General features: G+C 45.4%; 1 protein-coding gene across 13 annotated transcripts in view; it reads left to right on the top strand.

The window, feature by feature from the left end:
• Window positions 1–17,811, top strand: part of LOC109457988 (antigen-presenting glycoprotein CD1d) — a 51,742-nt gene extending 33,931 nt beyond the window's left edge. For 5 of the 13 annotated variants that reach the window (XM_019751293.2, XM_019751295.2, XM_019751296.2 and 2 more), the window contains 6 exons: window positions 3,857–3,946; window positions 4,270–4,536; window positions 4,846–5,124; window positions 5,616–5,894; window positions 6,672–6,780; window positions 6,894–17,811. In XM_019751293.2, coding sequence (XP_019606852.2) covers window positions 3,886–3,946; window positions 4,270–4,536; window positions 4,846–5,124; window positions 5,616–5,894; window positions 6,672–6,780; window positions 6,894–6,915 — 1,017 coding nt within the window. In that variant the 5' untranslated portion in view covers window positions 3,857–3,885 and the 3' untranslated portion in view covers window positions 6,916–17,811. Of the gene's footprint in view, window positions 1–32; window positions 226–3,856; window positions 3,947–4,269; window positions 4,537–4,845; window positions 5,125–5,615; window positions 5,895–6,671; window positions 6,781–6,893 lie in introns of all 13 variants that reach the window. The other 8 variants (XM_074319144.1, XM_074319147.1, XM_074319146.1 and 5 more) reach the window with 4 other exon arrangements.
• The last annotated feature ends 1,872 nt before the right edge of the window (window positions 17,812–19,683 follow it).

Raw genomic sequence — 19,683 nt, 5'->3', positions numbered from 1 at the left:
TGGCCCCCAATGTCTTCTTTCTTTACCCAAAGATAAAGAAAATATTGAAAGGAAGACATTTGGATGGCATTCAGGACATCAAGGGTAATACGATGACAGCTCTGATGGCCATTCCAGAAAAAGAGTTCCAAAATTGCTTTGAAGAGTGGACTAGGTGCTGGCATCAGTGCATAGCTTCCCAAAGGGAGTACTTCGAAGGTGACCATAGTGATATTCAGCAATGCGGTATGTAGCAGTTTTTCTAGGATGAGTTCACGAACTTAGTATGTCTTAGGTTTGATTCTCTCTGGAGAGGATGCTTCCCAAGTGTTTTCAGGGCTGAAGCTCCTGGCTCTCCCTCACTCTAACCTACTTTCTCCACTTCAGGGTTCCCCCAGGAGCATATTCAGGTGTTCCCTGGGGTAATATGGTGGAACATGCATAGCACAGTGCAAAGAACATGATATTTGGGAACTTGAGTTATGGAGTCAATATTTACAAGCTAGTGAAAGTTATCTAAAATTTCTGTATTTAATTTTTTTTACAGCAATAGAATGTGGATTAATACTACTTACCTTCATTCTTTTGAAAAATATTTGCATGCCTTAACTGTCCCAGGAACTATTCCATGTGTGAAGACAGCAGTGAACGAAACCAATAAGATACCTTGTGTGGTCTTTACTAGGATTAAATAACTCAATGGATGTAAAATGCTTAGAATAATTACAGATATACAAAATGTGCTTAGCAATTTTTTTTGCTTAACAAATATTTATTTGAGTACCTACCAATGTTCTGGTCAATATTGTAGCCACTGAGGATATAGTATTGAGTAAGACCAGGGACAAAAGATCAGAAAATAAAGCAAAATAAGTGAGTCAGTTAATTTCAGATGATGTAAAACCCATTATATATGTGTATATAATTCACATAAATCAATAAGAACAAAACAAAAGTACTCTGGAGATCAATGGGAAAGTTTTATTTCAGAAACTTAAACCAAGCCAGCCAACTGAACAGAAATGCTAGAAGTAAGAAGAATCAAAAAGTAATGCCAGGAGTAAAAAGAGAACTTAGTAAATCAACATAGGGTGATCAGAACTGATCAGAATACAGTGCAGGGGGACAGGAGACGTGGAAGCCAGCTGGATAATCAGCAGTAAGCAGGTGGCATTATTCCTCTCATTGTTTCGAAAGGCACCCCTTGGTAATACTAGCAAAACCCTAATGATACTTGGGCTTCTGCTAATTTAATGATTCCATAACCAATGATATCTGTGGCTCTTTTTAGTCAAATCATCTGCAATTCTTTGATTCTAGTCTCGCCTTTCTCCCATCCGAGAAATTCTTGCTCTCTTCCCTAGCTCTGATGACCTAGAATTATAGCAGTTAAAAGAAACCACACTAGGCATGTCACGGCAGCAGCTCCTCAGAGTAGGAGGTACAACCTCAGAAAGCAGCTGTGAGAAAAAGAAGTATGCTGGACTAGGAGTTAGCTGGCCCAACTTATTACCATGCTTTGCTTCAGCAAGTCGCATGTTCTCTCTTTGATTTGGTTTCCTCAGTTACAGATTAAGTGTAATGATCCCTATCTCTCACAGTTGTTATGGGGATTAAACAAAATAGCGAATGTGAAAGCTCTTTGGAAATAAAAAATACTCTAGAAGTGAAAGACATGATGGATCACAGCTAGCTCCTGGACAAATTAGGAAATACTATGGCCAACTTCTCCCCACCAGCGGATGATTTTGAGGCCTTGGGTAAATCACCGTCTCTCTGTGCTCTGGTTTTCTGAGCCCCAGTATGTGGGAGTTAGTCTTGCTCTGAGAAGTTCTTTGGTAATTCAGTGAGTCTCTCCTCAGGAGAAAGCAGTGAAAGTTGTAATAGCTAAAAAATATCTGACTCAACTGATTTTTGTATATCTTCAGATAACTCCAACTTCTGCAGGTTGTATTGCCTAGCTTTTTGTTGTTGGTAAAACAGCAACAACAACAAAAAACAACAAAAGAAAAATGGTTCTTGCCTTTAAGTCTGGAAGGATGTTAGCACTTGAAAATTTTAACATGCAGATAAACTAAGCTGAACTGTTCAAGTTTTTAAAGGGAGGTTGGAAATTTAAAGAAAATTAGATGTACAATGATTCATATAACCATTTTTCTTTTTACTTCCATCCTCACAGCTCCCCTCTTTTCCAGTCCTTTACCCACTATTGGGGCAATTTTGTTATTTTAATCACATAATCCCTTATTTATAGCAACAATGATTTTTTAAAAGTCCTCTCAAACTGTTTTGGGGCAACATTAGCATAATAAAATAGGCAAGGGGAGAGTTATCTGCAAGACCACAGACTAGGGTGAAACCAGCACCTGTTCTAAGTGTCTAACAGCAGTCAAGTGTGGGAGGATGGAAGTGTTAATGTTGGCAGAATGGGAGGAACAGGAGTAAGGAGACATGATCCTTGAATTCTGGCAGCTCTTCAGTAGATTGAGAAGACACACACACACACCCACACACACACGCGCGCACACACACACACACACACACACACACACACACACGAACATTTCTGTAGTTACAAGCTCTGATACATGCTGAGAGAAAAGGTTTACCAAGCTAGCTAGTTTACAAAGTGTGGAGGTGGGGGCTGACCTAGTTCTGCCTTTGCTCATACAGAGTCTGTGAGGTCTGGCAAGACTCCCTTGAGGAAATGACCTTTTGAGCTGAATATGAGTAGGAAATAACTAGGCATTGGAAGGGGTTGAGGGGAGGAGAGGGCCAAGAGCTTTAAAGCAGAGAGAACTGTTTGTACAAAGACCTTGGGCAGGAAGAAGCTTTGCATATTAGAGGAACTGAAAGCATATCAGCTTTGCTAAAATACAGAGCAAGTGGGACTAGGGTAAGAGATGATGTTGGAAGGTAGACCAAGGTCAGACTGCATAATCTTGCAGGCCATGCCAAAGATTGCGGTCTCTCCCTAAGAATCTATTTCAGGGGATCAGGCTAGGGTGGTGGTTGGTGTGGAACTGTAGACACATTCAAGATATATTTCAAAACAGTAAAACTGTGAAGAGTTACTGATTGACTGGATAAAAGGAGTGAGGGAGGGCTGGAGGTGCCAAGATGCTGCCCAGATTCTGACTTGCCAGAGAGGGGGCCTTTCTTCACCATGATGTGAGGTTTTGACCACTATGTCTTTGCTTATATTTTCAACATAAGCAGTGTGGAGCTGGCTAACCATGTACTTACTGGAATCTTGTCTCTATTCATAAACATAGAAGCTTACATTTGGAAAATGAATGAGGGGACCAGGGGAGAAAATGAGCAGGCAGAATGGCCCAGCAGGAAGGGTCACAGGTGGGCCTGAAGGGTGGGTGGGGAGGTGGGGGTCAGGAGAGAGCCGGGCCAACGACAGAGGGAGAGAAGGTCTGGGGAACACTGAGATGAAAGGATCTTGGGAGATGAAAGCCCTAAAGAATCGGAGCCAACCCAGTCCAATCCTCTCAATGTACAACTGAGAAAATTAGTTTTAATGTTTGCACTTGATTATAAATGTGATACTTCTAGAAATTTTGGAAGACATAAAAAATGTACAGCAAAATAAAATCATCCCTGGTCTTTCCTCCTAGAGGCATCCACTGCTAAATCACGGTCTTTCCTATTTTTTTTCTTTGCATTTTTAACATGGTTGGAGTTATACCATAGAAACAATTTTATATCCCGCTTTTAAAACTTAAATAGTAGTTGCAAATCTTCTCACACGCTATGCCAAACTCCTCAATGAAACAGATTTAAACAAGCTGGTTATGAAAAATGCTGAAATGAGTGGTGGTGTCAGGACTCCTTGGGCCTTGACAAGGGCTCTTTGCATTTCAAACAGCTCGGAGTCAGAACTGGGAGCCCTGCGACATGGAGCCCTTGCCGTTTTTGCTGCTGTGGGGGCTCCCCCAGATTTGGGGAAGTTCTGAGGGTGAGTGGAGCAAGAGCGCCCGGGCATGCGCCAGGGAGACGGCGAGAGGGGGCTGGGCTGGGAAAGGGGGCGACCCATGTTGGGGGCCGATGGAGACCCCTGTATCTCAGAAACCCGGAGCCGCGACCTAACTGGCGATCCCACCAGAGAATCTGCGGCTCCCAGCCTCCCCTCCCCGGCTCCAGGCAATGTGGTGGAGCACTTTAGCTAGAAGACACCACCCCTCCTGCCCAAGCCCATCAATTTTATTTTCTTCCCTTCTCCTCACACTGTCCGCTCACCCGGCCACTCGCGAAACAACTCCAATCTCCATTCTCTCGTAGTCCAGCAAAGGAATCCCTCGCTCCGCTTCCTCCAGATCTCCTCTTTCGCGAACAGCAGCTGGACGCGCACAGACGGCTCAATGTGGCTGGGGGCGCTGCAGACCCACACTTGGAGCAATGATTTGGACACCATCCGCTTCCTAAAGCCCTGGTCCCAGGGCAAGTTAAGTAACCAACAGTGGGAGAAGCTGCAGCATATATTTCGGTTTTATCGACGTAGCTTCACGAGGGATGTGCAGGAATTCGCCAAAATGCTGCATGTAGACTGTGAGCTGAGGGATGGGATCTTGGGCAGCTACCCAAGGGGAGACACTGGATGCAGGAGCCCAACTGGGAGAACCTGGCCCAACCTGATGGGATTCCCTGCTATCTCCACCCTTTTCTGATTTCCACTTTTATCCGAAAGGTCCCAGTCTCTGACGCCTCAAAATATCGCTTGTTCCTCCTGCCCTGGGTCACCCATTCTCATTTCCCTGAACTATGGGTAGTATAACCCCCACACGATTTTTTTCTCCTTGATCCCTTCCAGAAGTCTGTCAAACCCTCCCTTCTTTGGTCTCTATCCATTCTTCTCAGATCCCTTTGAGCTCCAGGTGTTTGCTGGATGTGAGGTGCACTCTGGGAGCACCGCAGAAAGTTTCTTCCACACAGCATTTCAAGGAAGAGATGTCCTGAGTTTCCAAGGAACTTCTTGGGTGCCAGCCCCAGATGCCCCACATTGGGTCGAAAAGGCCAGCAAAGTACTCAACCAGGACCAAGGAACCAGAGAAACAATTCAGTGGCTCCTCAATGACACCTGCCCCCAATTTGTCAGAGGTCTCCTTGAGGCGGGGCAGCCAGAACTGGAGAAGCAAGGTCAGCCTGCCTGTGTCACCCCTGCCCTCCACTCTGGTGCTCCATCTGGGTTTTTCCATTCCGGGGTTCGCATCCCTTTGAGTATCAGGGAAAGAGAAAGGCCCAGGTGTGGGTGGATAAGGCATGAGGACATTTATTCATTCCACAGACATTAACTGAGCACCCTTTGGGTTCCATGAATTCAATTAAACAAACACTAGGGATCTCTGCTTAAAGGCGAGGATGAGAAGACATTACCAATTAAAGTGATGTTTGAAACATCCTAGGTATGTTACAGCTGAATGCAGGGTGCTATAGGAGTATAGACAGGGACATTTACAGGAGGCTGGATCAGGGAAGACCCTCCTGGAGAAGATGACACAAATAGATTGAAGTTATGAGACACTTCATCTCCAGAAGTGGAAAAGTGGGATGCATGAACTTGCTAGGAGGCCTGGAGCCTCTAACACAGAGTCCTCACTTTAAGATGCTCCATTCCCTTTTGGATACAGTGAAGCCGGAGGCCTGGCTGTCCAGTGGCCCCAGTCCTGGGCCTGGCCGTCTGCTGCTGGTATGCCACGTCTCAGGATTCTACCCAAAACCCTCATGGGTGATGTGGATGCAGGGTGAGCAGGAGCAGCTGGGCACTCAGCAAGGTGACTTCCTGCCCAATGCTGATGGGACATGGTATCTCCGAGTAACCCTGGATGTGGCTGCTGGGGAGGCAGCTGGCCTGACTTGCCGAGTGAGGCACAGCAGTCTAGGAGGACAAGACATCATCCTCTACTGGGGTGAGAAAGAACTGGGGCCCAGCTGGGAATGGGAGGAGAGGATGCTCAAGCATAGAGAGGGGCTGCGGGAGGGGTGGCAGTGGACAGATGCAGGATAGAGGAGTTTTGGAAATGAGGCCCCAAGCAGGAGGGACAGAACAAGGGTATCCCAGATACAGGAAAGAGAGGAATAAAGATCTGAACTTTAAAAGCATTGAGACGGGATGTTCCATATGCAAGAAAAATGAAACTAAAAAACTCACAGATCCAGAAGTAGGTGGCAAATGAAGAATCTCAGGAGGATTCATTCCTCAGGAGAGAACTGGGGACTTCAGAGGGCAGGATTACACAAAAAGCTGTGGTTAACTGCTTCCTGTGTGTGGGCTGAGCATTCTGCACACAGCATGCCATCTAATCATCACAATTCTCCTTTGAAGCAAGAACTATTTACTATTCTCACTTTATAGATGAGAAATTGAGGCTAAGCTAGGTCAAGTTAACTCAGGTCAAGAGTCTCATCGTTAGGAAGAGGAAGAGTTGAATTTAGATTTTAGTCTGCCTAGCTACAGAACTATTGCCCTTCTTCTATATGCTGTGCTGTCATATGCTGAAGCGAACTGAATTATGGATGCCCACACCCTGAGAAAAGCTGGGGCATCTAAACTTCAGGGGAATACAAGTGGGCACTTTAAATGGGGGAGGAAATAAGAAGCTCCTGGCATCCTCACATGTGCTTAGACCAGGTGACTTGTACTAGGGAGGGATCCTGGGCTGAGAGACCTCCTATGTTCCCCTAAGCAGAGGGAAGCCATGTGTCCACGGGGTTGATCGTCATGGCAGTACTGCTGTTGCTGGTGTCCCTCCTTCTGATCGGTGGAGGCTTAACCTTCTGGTTTAAGAAACTCAGGTAAGTCTCCCTTTTCTGTCTCCGTCTTTCCTCAAACTTTCTCTCCATTTCTTCTCCCTTTCATCCCCTCTCCCACTTTCCTTAATAGTCTCTCCATTTCTATTCTCTCACAGATCCTATCAAGACATCCTGTGACTGTCTTTACCACACCTGTCTGGAACTTGGGATCTCAAGTTCCCATGACTTCAGTGCTCAGGAATTGAGGATGAAAGAGAGGTGCCTTGAAGATGCAGAGAACAATCATAAGGCAGCTCTCATCACACCCCTTTAATTTTTTATCTAAGAGGATTTAAGTTCTTTTTTTAGGGGCTGGGGTGTATGGTCATTGTTTGAATGCTAGAATCTGCAGTGAACTGGAAAGCACTTATCCTAGCCAAAAAAAAGTAGGTCCAGCTGCTTGTTGTCAAGTATAAAGGAAAATCCTAGGGCTTAGCTATAACTTACATTTTTCAAGAAAAATGGAAGTCTGGATTTTTATGTGAACATACCTGATATTAAAATGCTGACTCAAACTTTTGTAAAATTTGGGAAGTGGGACACCCCAAATACACTTCAGCAAGCTGACAACAACCCAGGGGCTCCCAGTTTGTGTCTCTCTTATAAAAAGTTTGTCCTGAGTGCCACATTGGCAGTTTAAGAATGTAGTTTCTATTGTGAATTTGGATTTATAAAGAGGCACATTTTCTCTTTAAAAGAGTTAGGTTGTAAGAAAACAGATATCTCAACCTTTTACTTGATGTAACTTGATTAAAAGAGGAGAAATCATAGGTATGTGTATTATGTAGAAAAAAATGCTCTGGATAGGGATAGTTCTCTCAAATGGGGCATCATTTTATTCAGACTGGAAGAAGACAGTCATGAAGATATCCCCCCAAAACAGGCTCTCCTACTTATAGCTATTAAAAGAGACAATGCACAGAAAGGGCTGAACCTACCTGGGCAGGTGTGAGCTGTAGTGATGCCAGCTCAGCTGTCTGCTCTAAGAGAGGAGAGAACAGGAGGCTTAGAGGAACAGCAGACCTTCCTAGTAATACCGAGAAATGAGAAGGCCAAGTTAAATCATCTGTTAGCTATCAGGAAAGTAGTCTTGTGGCACACAAGGCCCTTGAAACCCCAGAAAAAGTGAGACTAAACTTTTGGAGTCCTTGTTTAAGAAAATTAAGATTTGGCGTCTTCTATGCTGGACTTTCAGGTCAACCCTATGATGTTGGTGAACAGCCTGCTAGCTTGTAGGGACGGAGCCCCAGAGAGCAGTTTCCAGGCTCTCGACCTCACATGGAAAGGTGCTGGCTCGGGTAGTAGATGGCCATCAGCTGTGATCAGATGGCCGTCAGCTCTAACTAGTTAGCCATTAACCACTAATATAACTGCCATGGCTACGCTAGCAAACACGGATTGAGGATAGCAAGTGTGGTTGGCAGAGAAGTGGATGGCAGATTGCGGCTCGTGTGGATCTTGCTTCCTGTATCTCCAATCCAGCCACCAGTGAGAATATAGTGGTATGAACCCCCATCCATGGCTCCGTTGGTGTTCCTTTTCATCCTCACCATATTCTGTGTCCACTCACCGAGAGCAGGACTAGAGACCCTGCATTACACTTGGCACAGTGAGCAGGGTCTCAACCAGCACAAAGAACAGGAAATGCGATCTGCCTGGGAGAAACATGACCCCTCGGTGAATTGGTGGTTCTCTCAACCTCCGAATGGCATACCATCTCTTGGCCATAGCAAGCATTGCCTGCCTTTTGGTAGTCTGCTGCTGCCATAGGCTCCTTGAGCTGTGGACATCTTACACCGTGGCCACCACCCACTTGGACACCTGGTGTGGCAAGCAGGATTCCAGCCAGGTAGGAATGGTATCTGACTCTGGGCAGGAGGACGTGTGGCCCCCACACAGTGTATGGTACCTGGTAGCCACTGTTCTCAAGAGTTGGACCCCCGAGGAGGGGTGGGAGGACATGGATGGCTCTCCGGCCAGCATGGAGAAGGCCCTGCAGGTTCTAGCTGAGCGGTTGCCGGAGGATGCGAAGGGTATAGCCAGCCATGTGGGCTGATTGTTCCTCACCGCATTGCGTCGTTGTGGGGACAGAGCCATGAGTGCAGTTTCCAGGCTCTTGCTCTCGTGTGGAAAGGTGCTCACTCGGGTAGTAAATGGCCATCAACTGTGATTTGATGGCCATCAGCTGTGGCTAGTTGGCCGTCAGCTGTAACTAGTGAGCCATTGGCCACTAATATAACTGCTGTGGCTACACTAGCAGGAAAATCAGGGCTAGCAAGAAGATGGTGGCTGAGCTAGTAATAGCGGATTGCAGTTAGCACGGCGGATTGCAGCTAGCAAGTAGGGTTAGTTGGTTGGCAGAAAAGTGGACGGCAGATTGCAGATCATGTGGCTCCTGCTTCCTCTGTCTCCAATTCAGCTGCCAGCGAGACTATAGTGGTATGACTCCCCTATCTATGACTCCGTGGGTATTCCTATTTGGCCTCACCATGTCCTGCATTCTTATGTGGAGAGCGGGACCAGAGAGCCCGCATGCCACCCTGCATGACAGTCAAACACAGAAGACGCATTTAATGAAACAGCCCAGGTGCGGGACCAGCAGTCCTGGCGGGAGGTGCTGGAAGCTTGGGACCGCCAGTTAGAGGAGGTCCTCACAGCATTGTGTCATAACTTGGAGGAAGCGCTTGCTGGAATAGCCCAGGTACAGGACCAGGTGTCCCGGTGGGAGGCGGTAGAAGCATGGGTCCGCCTGTTAGAGGAGGAAGCCCACAGTGGAAACCATGAGACAGAGGTGGATGACGCAAGTGGAGACAGTGTAGCTCTCAACCTCCACGCCCAGCCCATCATGAAGCAAAAGGTAAAGCAGAAGCAACCTTTGGGCCCCGGGGGCGTTGCTGCCAGCAACCTAGCAGTGACTGAGTTCACAATCTACACCCCTTACACTCCCCCTGAGTTGCAGGAGCTGGGGAGGTGGTACCGACAGTGCCCTGGAGAGCCAGTCTCGGCTTGGCTATTACGTTTATGGGATGAGGGAGCAGACAACATTCCCTGCTCCCCAGGTGAAATGGAAAAGCTAGCCTCCATGGCAGTGCATCCATCCCTGCGTCAAAGGTTACAGAATTGTCGTACGTTGGCCCAAGACCAGGGCAACCACACTCCAATGGAGTGGCTCACTGCTGCAGTATGCACAGTATGGGGAGAGGCTGGTGAACTGCCAGACACTGTGAGTAAATGGCAATCGTATACTGAACTTACTCAAATCACCCGTGAAATGGGTATGAGACATGCTATGTTCAACCCTAATATGCGGGGGCTGGATGACGAGCTTTTTACAGCCAGAATGAGAGATTGGTTTTGGATACTGCACCTACGAGTGCTTTTGGATCCTTGGTTGCCATTCTTATTCCCTGTGTGGGGTGGCAGATCCATGAAGTACCACCGTCATGGCCACCCTGGGGGATGTTGAAAGCCAGTGGCAAGGGAAGTTAAGACAGGAGGTCTGAGAAGTGAAGACCTGGAAGCCTAACTCAAAAGTAAGGGGGCGAATTCACGGGCCTCAGAGAGTAACATGCAAGCAGATGTGGCATGATCTCATGGCAGTGGGGGTTGATAGGGAAAAAATAGACCAACAACCTGTGGGGGCAGAGCCCCAGAAAGTAGTTTCCAGGCTCTCGGCCTCACATAGACAGGTGCTGGCTCAGGTAGTAAATGGCCAACTGTGATTGCATGGCCATCAGCTGTGGCTAGTTGGCCGTCAGCTGTAACCAGTGAGCCATTGGCCACAATATAACTGCTGTGGCTACGCTAGCAGAGAGGAGGAGAGTGAAAGAGAGTCGCCGGTGGGTTGCAGACAAAAGGGACAGCAGGTCGCACGTCCAGTGAACCCTGCCTCCAGTGAGACCGTAGTGGTATGACTCCCCTGCCTATGGCTCCGTGGGTGTTCCTTTTTGGCCTCACCATATCCTGCGTTCTTGTATGGGGAGCGGGAGCAGAGACTCTGCATGACACCCCGCACGACACAACCCAATGCACTCTTGTTGGAACTTTGGAAACAGCTGCGTCTGGAACAGCAATTCCAGTGAAGCCTAAAGGAGAAGTCTGGGAAAGCACCACCCGTGTCCCTCCAGGACTTCATGCGGCCGCTTAAGCCCACTACTTTCAGCTTGATTAGGGTTGGGGCCAACGTACCCGTTCAGAGGGGATGAGCGGGGACTGGAGGACCCACATGGAACTGTCCATACATTGCTCCCCTTCTAATGTGCAGAGGGTTTTGGCTCTAGTTGACACTGGCACAGACTGCAGTCTTATTTATGGGAACCCAGAACTGTTCCTTGGACCAGCAATCTGCATTGATGGGTACGAGGGAAAGACTGTGATGGTAAAAGCTGTTTCCTTACCACTGGGTATGGGAAGGCTTCCCCCTCATTCCTACAAGGTGTATCTCTTCCCCGTTCTGGAATATATTCTAGGGGTGCTACATGGCCTCAGCTTACAGACGTCGGTAGGAGAGTTCCATCTCCGGATCCAGGTGGTGAAAGCAGTGACACGCGGGCATGCTCACCACCCTCCTCAAGTGTTGCCACAGCCCCAGCATGTGGTTACAGTGCGACAGAACTGCCTGCCAGGAGGACAGGAGGAGATTGGTCTTACAATTTTGGAATTGGAGAAGGCACATATTGTGAGGCCAACGCACAGTCCCTTTAACTCCCCAGTATGGCCTGTCAAGAAGCCAGATGGGACCTGGTGAATAACTGTGGACTATAGGGAGTTAGATAAGGTGATGCTACCATTGCACGCTGCAGTGCCTTCAATACACGATTTGATGGATTGTCTGACTGTCCACCTGGGAACGTACCACTATGTAGAGGACTTGGCCAATGCTTTTTCTCCATTGACATTGCACCTGAGTGTCAAGAGCAGTTTGCTTTTACTAGAGATGGGCGGCAATGGACTTTTCAAGTCCTTGCGCAAGGATACTTGCACAGCCCACTATCTGCCACGGGCTCGTGGCCCAGGACTTGGCACAGTGGGAGCACCCATCCTCTGTGGTCCTGTTTCACTATGTTGATGATATTTACTAACATCTGATTCTCTTTCAGATTTAGAGCAAGCAGCTCGCTCTCTTCTCTACCACCTGAAGTCACATGGCTGGGCAGTGAATGAGGAAAAAGTCCAAGGCCCTGGCTTATCTGTCAAGTTTTTGGGTGTTGTGTGGTCGGGTAAGACAAAGGTCATACCTGAAACGATTATTGATAAGATACAAGCATTTCTCCGGCCGACCAACTGCAGACATATTTGGATCTGCTGGGGTATTGGTGGGTGTTTGTATTCCATTTAGCACAAATAGCAAACGTATTCCATGTTAAAAAAGGGGGCCTCATGGGATTGGACAGAGGCGATAGAGAAGGCTTTGTTGCCACAAAACAAGCAGTGAAGCAGGCACAGGCTCTACAAGTAGTAGATCCTGGTCGCCCGTTTGAACTTGATGTTCATGTAACCCAAGAGGGGTACGGTTGGGGCCTCTGGCAACAGCAGGAGTGTCTCCGGTCGCCAGTGGGATTTTGGTCCCAATTGTGGAAAGGAGCAGAAGTCCGTTACTCTCTAATTGAGAACAGCTGGCTGCTGTGTACGCAGCCCTAGTGGCCACAGGAGCCATCACAGGGATGACATGGGAGTTGGTTCGAACAACCTATCCCGTGCAAGGGTGGGTCCGTACGTGGACCCAGGGACCCAAAACGGGGGTGGCACAGACCACCACCCTCACCAAGTGGGGTGCCTACTTGGAGTAACATAGCACCCTAGTTCAAGCCCTTTGAGCACAGAGCTACAACAGGTCCTGGGGCCTGTGAAGCTTGTAGTCCAGGCTGAACCAAGCACTCTGCCTAGGGGGAAGGACATTTTGTTCCCAGCATCCACATACTTAAAAGCAGGGGAACGGCAGAAATGGACTTGGCCCTAGCGGGTCAAAACCCCCACTGTTGGTGGTTGGGCCTGATAGCCCCTGGTGGATGACCATCTGTAGATGAAACTCCTGTGTCTCAGATGACACAAACCTGACAATGAAACTAAAAGACAAGGGTTAAAGATTATCACTTCCAGAAAATTAACAATAAAGTTACTTTCCTGCTCTTCCCAGAGGAGTCTGGGGAAGAAGAGAGCCAAAGGGACTAAAAGTTATAGTGATGTGTTTAATGCAGCTCCCAGTAAAGAGGAAAACTAGACCCAAAATAAGGCTAAACAAAAAGGCAATAATGAGCATCTCTAGCAGTTATCAGTACTTATCAGTCTTGAGAGATTGATTTGCTTGTTTGTTTGAAGAGGAGCTTAAGGTCTTCAGTTGGCTCTTAGGAACAGGGGTGACAGTCTTCCTTTCTGGGGGAGTCCTGTGGAATCTTAAGTGAAACAGGTTAGATTTGAGGAAAGTGGACCCAGCTGCTGACTCTCTGTTGCCCGACAGTAGTTGGGGTGCTCAGAACTATATCAGGCCCCTTTTATTAGGAGCCAACTGATCTATCAGAGACCCTTCCTTATAGGACTTTAATAGTACTCGGTCCTCTTGAAGCAGGGCCCAGCTGGGCCCCCTGTATTCAGAATGCCTCTGGGATGCCCTGTCACCATCCAGGTGGGCTTCACACCCTCTGTGGCTAAACTCAGAATGCCTCCCAGAGGCCCTGTCCCTGTTCCAACTCCTTATCTTAGAAGATCACCTTGTAGATGCTTGCTAATTACCGTGTTTCCCTGAAAATAAGACCTAGCCAGACAATCAGCTCTATATTATATTACATTATAGTGTATATTATATTATATTATTATATAATTTTATATTATATTATATTATATTATATTATATTATATTATATTATATTATATTAATTACATTATAGTAAAATAAGACCGGGTCTTATAATACAATACAATACAATACAATACAATACAATACAATACAATACAATACAATATAAGGTCTTATATTAATTTTTGCTCCAAAATATGCATTAGAGCTCATTGTCTGGCTAGGTATTATTTTTGGGGAAACAGGGTGCAAACTCTATTATTTAGCATTTTCCCAGGTTACTCCCCCACCGTTCTAGACTGCTGGTACCACAAGAGATACAATGACAGAAGGTGGCATCATGAAAGGAGAATAGACTCCAGGACATCATGCAGCCTCTGGGAGAGTGCCCTGATTTTCCCTTAAATACCCCCAGCCAGCTTGAGAATGTTAAGGCAGTTTTTGGAGGTGTTAACCCACTTCCTTCTCAGATCACAGGTGCTCTGATAATAAACGCTTATTCTATGACCCAACTCCTGTGTCAGTCTATTGGCTGAGTGGCGCAGAGCCCCAGACTCCTTTGACTCATTTGGCTTCCGGTTACACCCTGGGTTTCCAGAGCTACAAGGTGTAGAGGGGTTGGTCTGGAGGAGATGCCGGTCCCTATATATCCTAAGTGCCTGCTGAACTTTTCCTGTTAGTAATATAGGAAGTAACAAATTGAGGTTAGACTCTAAAGCAGTGGGCAGCAGTTAGAGCCAGGGCTTACAGGTCTCCTGATGAAACTTTTTCAGAGTCCTTTTCAAGTCTGATTTTCTCATTTTACATTTTCTCTAAGGTATAGACCAATGGTAAGGAACCGGTTGAGTAAAACGAGCTTTTTATCTTTACAACCAAACAGTTTTCAGAGGAAAAAGGTCCAGAATGAGCAGTTGAGACGGAGTAAATGGCTTCCATTTTAATCAGGAAATTAATAGGCCTATCTGCCACATCAAGGGTCACCTGCAGTTTTGCCCCTGTGATGAGAATAGTTTGAGAGCCACTGGGAGCTTCAGGCCCATTAATGATCACAGCCATTTGTGGGGAGGGAGCTGGTCCCTGCTCCCTTCAGAACAGGGAGCACTCACTCCTCCAGTGCCCTTTAGTTTGTACAGAGGGCACGGCTGCTTTGGAGGGTTAGGACACTCCTTATTCCAGTGGGCTGGGCTTCTACATCCAAAGTAGATTCCTTTATCTGGCGTTTCCTCTTCTGGGGTTTCTGGGGTGCCCTGAAGTGGCTTCAGCCCTGAATTGCCTTTAACTGTGTCCAAAAGTCTGGCCTGTCTCTGGTCTTGTCTGGTCTCACTGTTCCCTATTTTTCTCATTTTTTTCTGTCTTGGTTGTTAACAACATTTAAATAAATTTCCTGGCTTTCTCTAGGATCTGAGCCTCTTTATCAGGGATGTAACAGTGGGCCAGAACCATTACAGTTCCCTCCTAGTTAGGGAAAACATTAGGTTAAGCTTCCTTAAACACTGGCCTGTACTGACACAGAGAAGGGCATATGAAGTCAAGTAGTTCTATAATAAAATACAGAAGTTTACATAACTATTAGCAAAACTTAGTTTTTAGATTCAGTGTTGTTTTTTTAGTAAATAAAGACCTATTTAAGACAATATAAAACATAGAAATTATTTTGATGACATATATAATCTTTGCTTTTCAGGCAGAAAACATTTTCATAATATTGGTAGCAGACCAATAGCCTAACAAAATTTGTCTTATTTAGCAGAGGGAGAAAACTTAACTCGAATTTTGCACCAACTTACTTTTGATATTTAAACTTAATTAATTGCATTTAGCTTAACCATACATAAAATTCCTTCAAGATTTTCCTTCACAAACCTACATCTTTTTCAGTCCCTCTTAGTTTGTGTGGGGAAAGTCCCAGAGAGCACTTTCCAGGCTCTCGACCTCACGTGGAAAGGTGCTGGCTCAGGTAGTAGATGGCCATCAGCTGTGATCAGATGGCCATCAACTGTAACCAGTTAGCCATTAGCCACTAATATAACTGCCATGGCTATGCTAGGGGGTTGGTTGGTTGGTTGGCAGAGAGGCAAATGGTGGATTGCGGCTGGCAAGTGCAGTTAGCAAGCAGATTGTAGATTGCAGATCATGTTGCTCCTACTTCCTGTGTCTCACCCAGCTGCCAGCAAGACGGGTGCAGGAAGACCCCTCACTGGGGTACTGGCGGATGTTTGCTTTTGTGTCTCGACCAGTCGCCATTGAGAATATAGTGGTATGACTCCCCTATCTATGGCTCTGTTGTTGTTCCTTTTGGGTCTCACCATATCCTGTGTTCTTGTGGGGAAAGGGAGCTGAGTCCCTGCATTATAGTTTGTCTCTCACTCATTCAGAAATAACCATCCTTAGGACAAACTACCTTCTTTTAATTTCTTCCAAAAAAATGTATTTCCATACCTTATACCTTCTTTGAAAACACACATCATTTCCTTTCATATTAATTAGAATCCATAATCTTCACAACCTTAATTTTTACTGACAACTAAAAGCAAGCATTTCCATTGGCAAATCCAGGAACATATTTTGCAACCTTCAAACACATAGGCTTTCATAAAAAGACAAGATATATTTATTGGGGCCGGCCCAGTGGCTCAGGCAGTTGGAACTCTATGCTCCTAATGCCAAAGGCTGCTGGTTCGATTCCCACATGGGCCAGTGGGCTCTCAACCACAAGGTTGCCAGTTCGACTCCTCGACTCCTGCAAAGGATGGTGGGCTCCGCCGCCTGCAACTAACAACAGCAACTGGACCTGGAGCTGAACTGCACCCTCCACAACTAAGATTGAAAAGACAGCACCTTGACTTGGAAAAAATCCTGGAAATACACACAGTTCCCCAATAAAGTCCTGTTCCCCTTAAAAAAAAAAAAAAGATATATTTATTAACAGATCTTTGTCTTTTAACGTTTTTGTGACAAGAAATAGATGAACTCAGACTCATCCAATAATTAATATTTTAGTATTTCATTATTTTGAAATACCTAGATATTTAATAACTTTTATCATTTAAGAAAGCTTATTAAAACTAAAATCTTAAGTTACCAACAGATGTTGAGAATCTACGTCCAAGCATCCACATTGTATAATTATTACTGAAAGTTTTATCCACCATTTTTCCCTGAAAATAAGACCTAGCCAAACAATCAGCTCTAATGCATCTTTTGGAACAAAAATTTATATAAGATCCAGTATTACGTTACATTACATTATATTATAATGACTTGGTCTTATAGTAAAATAACACCCAGTATTATATTATATTAATTATATTATGTTATATTATAAATTATATTATATTGTATTATATTAAAAACCCAGTCTTATATTATAGTAAAATAAGACTGGGTCTTATATTAATTTTTGCTCCAAAAGACGCATTAGAGCTGATTGTCCGTCTAGGTCTTATTTTTGGGGAAACATGGTAACACCTTATTTTAGTTACTCCTTATTAGTTCTTAACTCTATGAGATTTCAACGTTAATTACCCAATATATTTTCTTGACAAATTTGTAAGAGAGATAACATGAATTTATTTTTGCAAACTTAGGTAAAACAAGAGATACCATATTTGATGTTAATAACCTTAAAAGACATGTCTATGTGGACAGAAAAGGGGCTACATGTTAAACCTGACAAGCTCAGGAAACAAAATAACCACATAGGATGGTGTGAACATTAAAATGCATAACTAAGGTGGGCCATGGTGAGAAGTCACATCCTTGGCCTGTAGCTTCCTTGATAAAGGTCAATCTTTACCTTAAGTGAGCCTATTTATTGTATTTTTGCATCTAAGATAACATACCCTTGGAATGTCAGAGTAATCCCTTTTTCTGGACCCACCAGGGGGCACAACCCACCACACCAGAGCAGGAAACTACAAAATCCCTCATTGTTACCTTGGTCCCTAAATACCATCTCTATGTGCTGCAAAATGTTATAAACTATCCTGTACCCACCAATGTAAAAGAAGAGTGTGTCTCTCCAATTTGCTTTTTATCCAATCCCAGAGATATTTCCGCTTTGCTTTCTCTCACCCCCTTAATCTACAACCAATGGATTTCATGTAACCTTCCTCCTTTGATTCTAATGTATAAAATAAGTCACAAAATGGCCATTTTCCGGAGCATTTTCTCAATCTGTTGAGACTTTGCTTCCCGGCCATTGGCATCAGTTTGGCTCAAATAAAGTAAGCTTTCTCTTAGGCTGGGTGTTTTTTCGTTGACATCTATTTAACTAAAAGTTAAACCAGCTTTAATATCAAATATTTCTTTAGATTACATGATCCTGAAAAGTACTTGGGTTAGTTTTTATTGTCTTAATATAAATGCTCAATCCTTCATTTTAAACCAATCAAACATTATAAATATCAGGAGGCAAAAATACTACACACACACATACACACACACATACATAAAACACAGACAAGTACAGATTTCAGAGATGAGATGTATATAAACAGAACCACCAATAATTGCAGAGAGGACCTAAGATCTTATAGTTTCCCTTACAACTTCAGGAGGCTGTAATACGGAATGGGGAAGGGCTTGCCCCCTGCAGGATGTTTAAAAGTGCCTCATTTCTCTTTAGTTACCTCAGCCTCAGGCAGCAGCTGCAGCAGCCCCCTTTGTTTACTTTTCAGGCTATCTGCAAGAGATTGAAAGTCACTGAGAGTTAGAAAAGTGAAGACTTACTTTTGCCAAGTTTCTGAATAAAGAGTTGGTGTACAAAAACAATTTTAACTGCAAAAATCCCATTGAGAGGCTACCTTTCCTTAGAATTTAGAACATATATGGGCCAAGCAGTGTTATAATAAAATTTCATTTGCTTATAAGTTAACCAGTTTGCTAATATATGACCTAGGGGGCTCTCAGAAAGTATAGATACAGAGCTCCCCATCAGCTTGGTGTCTAAGATACAAATTGAAATGGAAAAGAAAAACGGAAAAGACAGACTAGATGCAAATAAAACAAATAAGTCACAAATAAACCAAAGTACTCATAGAACCAAATCCTCCTGAAATGAGGAGCTTGGGGTCAAAACCTGGTCTCTGACCAGCCCAGAACCACAGATTGGCTTCAGACCAAGAGGCCCAGCATGAAGCCCAGGTGGCCTACAAGCCAGAGCATGTGCCAGTGATTAGCCTGAGAAGCTCCAACAGCAGAGACAAGGGATTACAAGTTCCCAGTTTGTAGACTAGAGGGGCCACCTCCTATGGCTGTGGGGATAGTGGTTTGATATAACTTGGTGTCGTGCGGGGGATCCTGCTCGCTGTGCCATTTGTCGTGCACTGCGTCCTCTAGTCCGGCTCCCCACATAAGAACACAGGATATGGTGAGGCCAAAAAGGAACACTCACAGAGCCATAGATAGGGAAGTCATATCACTATAGTTTCACTGGTGGCACTATAGTCTCACTGGAGGCTGGAGTCACACGACCTGCAAACTGCTGTCTGCTTTTCTGCCTGCCAACCAACTGACTCACTCTCCACTCGACTCGACTCTCCAACCTGCACAGCCGCAGCAGTTATACCAGTGGTTAATTGGCTAACTGGTTACACCTGACGGCCAACTAGCCACAGCTGACGACCATCTACTACCCGAGCCAGCACCTGGAAACTGCTCTCTGGGACTCTGTCCCCACACTTGGCCAGGAAATTGAGGGGCATCCCCCTGATATTCTGCCAGTTTGCTCTATCTCTGGAGTTACATAATTAGTGCACATTACCACATAGTTCAGAGAGAGTGTGAGAGAGAGAGAGATAGAGAGAGAGAATGTGAATGCCTGTTAGCTGTGTGAGCATACTCAGCATGGCTATGATCAGGGTCGTTGACCCGGTTCATGGAATTCCTGGTGCCCCATGGATGTCCCCAGGCATATCCACTTACCAACTGACACCACGGCTAGACCACTGGAGGTGCCTCGTGGAGGATTAGATTTAAAGCAAGAGTAAAGGACACAGTGAACGAGAGGAGTGGGAGGCTGTGGGGACAGAGCCCCAGAAAGTAGTTTACAGGCTCTCGGCCTCACATGGAAGGGTGCTGGCTCCAGTGGTGGATGGCCTTCGGCTGAGGCT

The sequence above is a fragment of the Rhinolophus sinicus genome, linkage group LG14, assembly GCF_036562045.2.
Source record: "Rhinolophus sinicus isolate RSC01 linkage group LG14, ASM3656204v1, whole genome shotgun sequence".
Taxonomy (NCBI): Eukaryota; Metazoa; Chordata; class Mammalia; order Chiroptera; family Rhinolophidae; genus Rhinolophus; species Rhinolophus sinicus.
Note: the sequence above shows the minus strand (reverse complement) of the source record. Positions and strands in the feature narration are given on the sequence as shown.